Source organism: Helianthus annuus, chromosome 6, assembly GCF_002127325.2.
Source record: "Helianthus annuus cultivar XRQ/B chromosome 6, HanXRQr2.0-SUNRISE, whole genome shotgun sequence".
In the NCBI taxonomy this organism is placed as follows: domain Eukaryota; kingdom Viridiplantae; phylum Streptophyta; class Magnoliopsida; order Asterales; family Asteraceae; genus Helianthus; species Helianthus annuus.
The window spans coordinates 95,895,048-95,901,350 of record NC_035438.2 but is presented as its reverse complement, the minus strand read 5'-3'; the positions used below and the strand labels follow the sequence as shown (position 1 = coordinate 95,901,350).

At 39.2% G+C, this 6,303-nt stretch overlaps 1 protein-coding gene across 1 annotated transcript; it reads right to left on the bottom strand.

Moving 5' to 3' along the window:
• Positions 1–290: 290 nt before the first annotated feature.
• LOC110932786 lies at positions 291–1,139 on the bottom strand. The gene has a single exon (XM_022176041.1). The coding sequence runs from the start codon at positions 1,137–1,139 to the stop codon at positions 291–293; it is 849 nt and encodes a 282-aa protein (XP_022031733.1).
• Positions 1,140–6,303: the final 5,164 nt, after the last annotated feature.

The following is a 6,303-nucleotide window of genomic DNA, read 5'->3' as shown; positions in this document are numbered from 1 at the left end:
GTGTGAACGTATGGTCTTGTGTGATGTAATCACTGACCGTTCATGAGACTTGTATTGTATTTACCATAATGTTTTTGCACTTACCAAAAGAAATTGCATGCTTTTTGTAAGAAAAAACACAAGAATAATAGAAACTTTGTGGTTTATTCCAGGATAAGGCGCAGAGGCCGTTACAAAGTCTATTAAAAATAATTACTCGGAACTTAACTTACACTCTATTTCCTGCTTAGATTTGATAACTGTAGAGTCTGCTTCGTTCTGCAGGGAGATCATAGAATTGCGGCTTAGTTTTACGCTTTTTTGCTCGGGCCTTCTTCGCCTCGAGTGATTTGCTTTATCTCTTTGCGCACGTTTTGTAGTAGGTGAGTGAGCTCACCACTCTTAAGTGCCTTCTCTATCTCTGTGCGCAAACAGATGCAGTTTATAGTAGTATGCCCGTTGTCTTTGTGGTATTCACAATACTGACTCGGGTCTTGTCCACGTTTGTTCTTCATGGGTGGCGGAGGTTTAAACTGGTAATCCTCCATGCTTAGAACCTCTGCAGGTGTCTTGGTTAGGGGAGTCCATTGTCTCTCCCTGTTCTCTTGTTTAGCTTCTCTCTGTGCAGCAAGCTTATTGATTGTGGCCCGTGCATCCTCTGATGGATAGTTCCCTGAGCTTGAATCGCGCCAGCCTTTCTTGAATTTTCTTCCGCTGCTTGAGCTTAGATCTGAGGGTCGGCTGTGCGGTGGTGGCGGCCTGTTGGTATTGAGGTTCTTTTCCATTTGCGCATAGACCTTAGCCGCCGCCATTAAGTTTTCCCAGCTCTTCGGGAGTCCTTCTGTTCCAGACAGGACTTTTACCATGTCATCGCACCTGGCTGCATATTTAAATTGGGTGCGGATCAGCTGCTCGTGAACGTCCCCGATTTCGAGTACCTCCTTGTTATAGCGGGTAATAAAGCCTTCCAAACTTTCATCATCATGGCGCCAGATGTTCATTACATCTGCCGTGTCGCGGATGTATCGCCTTTGCTGGCTGAAATGAACTAGAAACTTCTCGCGCAAGTCTATCCATGACGTGATTTTTCCCACGGGCAAGTTGTCAAACCAAAGCCTTGCGGCGCCTGTAAGGGTCTGAACGAAAAGGTGGCACCACATCGGTAGGGTCTAGCCTCCTACCAGCCCTGCGCTTGCGAATACCCGCAGATGATCGTTATGGTCTGTCAAACCGTTGAACTTGCCCATGTTAGATGGGAGCTTTGCCTTCTCTAGTGGAGCTAAAGCAATTTTGCTAATAAATTTTGAATTCTCTGCCGCTTCAGCAGGGCGGTAGATCAGATCATAATTGTGCTCAGCCTCGGGATTGTAAACCGCGCGGGGTCTACACTTGTTGTAATTCGGTTGTAACCGATTAAACACACTAGTACTTTCTCCTTCACGATAGGTTTGATCATTGTCACACCTTAAATTTCCACGTGTCACCGGTGGGGGAGTATCGTGACATAGTTGATATTATCATAGTCAAACAACACAAATTATAATGCACAGCGGAAGCAAAAGATAGATTTATTCCAACCAAATGATTATTGTAATATTTAAGTATCACAAAGTAGTTGAAATAGATCCACAGGCGGATCAAAATAAAAGGAGAATTGTTCAACAGATTCATTGCATCCAAGCTTGCGAGACTCTAACGATGCTAAGGAGAGGCCAGCCTATTACGTGTAGAACCTGCACTTAATCTTTTTGGGGAAAATACGTCAGTTTACACTGGTAAATACAATTTAAATGACTCATTTTGAAAACGTTTTAAAAATTGATTTGAATGCACATGGCACAAAACTTTTGTTTTTATAACTTGGGATAATTAATCAATTTAAACTTGTAAAAGAATTACATGTTTGTTAGGCGTTTAGTCGGCCGGTTCGTGCCGGGTTTAAGATTAATAGACACACCACATAGTATAAACCTGCGGCGGGAAACCAACGGTTATACCTTAATAAATATGGACACATGGTTGGGTGTACGCCTACACCCGCGTGTCAAGGTCGTGGCCATTTCATGAATGATGCCAAGGATATCCAGGACATGGTCATTAAACTCCCAAAGGCGTAAAACAAACAAAACCAGTTTTCAAACGGGTCATCTTGATAATACTTAACCACTAATCGATTAAGTTCAAATGCTCGACCAAGCGGTATTTTATATACCGTACCCCAAGCCCGTATAAGGGAAAATAAGTTAAAAGTATTTACCTTTGCAAGTATAATTCACAATAAGCAAGTGCACGTATCTTTTACTGGATCTCCTATTCTGGAACGAAGGTTTAAAATAACCTATTAGAATCCTAACGGGTCTTTAATTTAGCCTTAGCTTAGACCGGTTAGTTTACAAGGATGAATACAGTTCAATCGCATGGAAGGCGAGAACCGGTTTAGAATGTGGTTTTTGACCCGACAAGCTTGCATGCTTGTTTAATATGGGTAACATAATCACATTCTGGGTTTTGACACAAAAGATACGGTTTGACCCGTTTCGACTAATATGTGTAAACTAGTTACATAAGCCGATCCGAACGCGAAAGTGCGTAACGAGTAACCATAATAATTATATACAAGTTTCCTAAGTTAATATGCACTAAACATGTTGTTATATCAGTAAGATAGGTCCTATTATTGTCACACCCTGGCTTTGCGGAAGCGTGGTTAATTTTGGTGTGACTTCTTAATACCATAGCTTAATCATAACAAGCTATATGAATTAAAATATGCAAGATCATCCATTGATAAAAATATTAAACATTGTCTTAATGGGTTAACACCCAACAACCATAACTTGTCTAAACATTACAAATGCAAACATAACATAAACATGATTCAAGGACTGTGACTTGTCCAGGAAAGAGCCACATTCCCCGAACCCTGGATGACCCTGGTGACTTATGCAGCGGAAAACAAGCCATACCGCGCCAGATCGTTAATTCCCTGAAATACATGTAAGTTGAAAAATCAACAATAATGTTGAGCGAGTTCATGCGATAGTGAGTAAACAAACCTTTGTATTTATCAAAAACCCTGGTATGTAGCAAATAAGGAAAAAGAGATCACCAATGGTTTGCAAGGCCATTGATATGTGCGAAGTGCAAGTAGGGATGACTCAAACCTAGCGGATTTATGCGTCGGGCACTAAGTCACCCCGAGGTCCGTTCAGCTGGACCTGGGGCTGGGCTCGCTACACCCAGATAGATCTACCGCTCCTGTCCCTCGGTCCTACTATGAGGATTAATGGCCTCAAGTTTCCGCCTACCCACTCACATGATCTAAGTAACAAACCTCCTTACGCTAATCATACCATGTATAACCATATTCGTAATCATTGTAACATGTATTTCACCCCCGCAGTTTAGAAAACTGAAAACAGTTAAGAGAAAAGGGGGACATGAACTCACAGTCAGTGCGTAGCTAAATCAAGCACTCCAAATGTCCGAAAGCTGTGCAACGACCTACATGTGCTAATTCTATTAGACGGATGGCCGTGCTTTGGCTTTATCGTTTAATTTTCGGGAAACAGTTAGACAACTGTTCCTTGTACATAATTGGTAGTTAATTTCCTTCCCAAGGATGGGGGAATAAATACATGTGCGTTTATAATATTAAGTCTCACTTAATATATTTTATTTCTCATTCTAAAATATAATTATTTTTCTCAAAAATAATATATTTTCTCTTCGCATAATACTTTCCAAAATAATACGTTGACAATATCCGCATTTATGAATATTTCCGGATAAGGCGTAAGTTACGTTTTGGCGATTTAGTGGTAATAATGATTACCGTTGTAACTTATATGTTTGTCGTGTAGGCGTTGGTATTATTTTGGGTTCGTCACAGTTTGTAAATATTATTTTTACTCTAAAAATTATATTTATATATTTTCATAAAATAATCATAAACAGTGTGGTGAAAAATATATTTATCGAATAAATATTTATCACATTTAGTTTTTGTGAAAATCCCACCTCCGATTATTTAATAAATAAAGTCATGGCGAAATGTATTTTGAAAACATCTCAAAATAGTTTAACACTTGCAAATAATTCTAAGTGTTAGATTTTAGAAAAATTTCGCCAGAGTTTCCCCTGTAACTGGAGGTGGCCACGCTTTCAAGCGTATCATTTTCTTTTACAAAATCACTTCAACAATTTCTTTAATCAACCAATCAATTTCCGATACTTCAAACCAGTTTCAATACATTAAACTTGTAGACTAGCATGTAAAATCGTATTGTTACATGAACTTGTAGTTTTTCCGAAAATCATAGTGTAGATCACCTTATATTTAGTGGATTTAAGTATAAAATAGTTTAGTCTTGCAAAAACCCCGTTTTTGGAACAAATCATTCTTCACAACTTCCCGACAATTTTTATAAAAATTGTTACTTTGTCGGATCTTTCGTTTCACAAGTGTTTATACTATTGTAGTTTGTAAAAATATCATACTTGTTAACATGTTATCCAACTTTTATAAAACATGATTTTCTCGACACTTGGTTCTACGAATATACCACTTGTACATACGTAGATCGGCTCGTTTTAAATACTATTTTACAAGTTAAAACACTTTTACACAAGTTCATGCTTCTCGTGTGGTGGAGTTTCACCTTTTAACCCTTGTACCAAAAGAAACAAGTGTATGTCAAGATTCATGATCTTAACAAAGTCGGGTTAAACGATGATAAGAGCCACCACAACGTAGATCGGGCCTCCATAATCAACATATTCGAATACTACGACTTTTACACGCGTTATAAGCTTTTAACCAACAATATTCGAGTTTTAGTAGTCTTTAAAGATTCAAAACGCATGTTTCCAACTTTTAACCGTTAAAAATCATATTAACCACTTTAGATACGCTCGAGAGTGAGTTTTAAACATTATACCTCTAGCTCGGGGCTAGGGAAGAATCTAGTCGAAAATGGCGTGGATAAAAGCAAATGAACGAGGTCCTTCAACTTCCGCTTGCTTCAAGCTTCCCTATACGTGATCCTCAACACTTGTATAAGCTTGGAATGGATGAATCAAAGCTCGAAAATGGATGTGTGGGTGTGTGTAGTTACGGCCGAGAGGGAGAGAGCAAGAGGGAGAGAGTGATGGTGAGATGTGAGGTGTGAAGTCTTGTGGGTTTAGTGTGCATTTTATAGACAAAATTTTGATTATCGTCCAACGGTTTACAAGTCCTCTAGATATCCACGAAATCTAATAAAATATTAAAAAGGTTGTACCCTCCTTGTCCTCTCTTGTTAGCCGATCCCATTAGGGGGGGGGGGTATCCGGTTGGATCTCGATTGTTCAGTTAGAGTTCAGTTATGTAAAGTAGGTTAAGTTTAGAGATTAACCCCGTTAGTTGTTTGATACGTTATAAAGCGGGTGTTAGGGTAATCAGGGACCCTAACTGGCTCAGAAAAAGACTAACAATATTTCTGGCAATATTTTTATGTTCCGGGTATAGTCCGGTTGTTCGGTTGGATAGTAATCCGTTAATGTGCTTAAGTAATCCTTTAAGCGTCGTAAATAATATTTTTAGCGACACAATTAATTCTGCAAAGTGTCAGGAATATTTCCTCATATTTTGGCACTTTATTAATTAGCTAGAAGCTAGTGTGTTGATAAAAGTGCTGTGTTTTGTGCTTAGAATATGTTTTAGGCACATCCAATCTCTATATCTTATTCCTAGAGACGCAGTTATACATCCCTTGTATCCCTACACACACTACAGGTGTAGTAAAATATTTCTGGCTCATTCAGGCCTTTAGAGGCAGTGTCTGCCTGATGCTGGCTATATCAGCACGTTCAATAGGTTATCCGTTCAAATGCTACTGTGCTTTTGTGCATCATGTTTGTCACTAGAGTTCAGTAAGTAAATAATGTAGTGACGGAAATCAAAGTATGATGCAGATATGTACAAGTATCAACAATCAAGTAGCAGTTTATCAGAAATCTCAGTTAAGCACAGTAATTAGGCAACAATTAATAGTTAATTAAGTCGTACGGATACCTGGTTTTGTGAGGGTTGTCACATTCTGCCCCCGTTAAATAAATTTCGTCCCGAAATTTTAAATTCTGCTTGTAGAAGCAGGGTTCTCAGGAAATAAGTGGGGGTATTTCTCTTTCATTCGGTCTTCACGCTCCCAGGTGAACTCAGGACCATGTCTAGCATTCCAGCGAACTTTGACGAGCTTGACACTGCTCCGGCGGGTCTTGTTCACTTTCCAATCCGTGACCTCGACAGGTTCTTCAACGAAGTGGAGCGTGTCATCAATATGA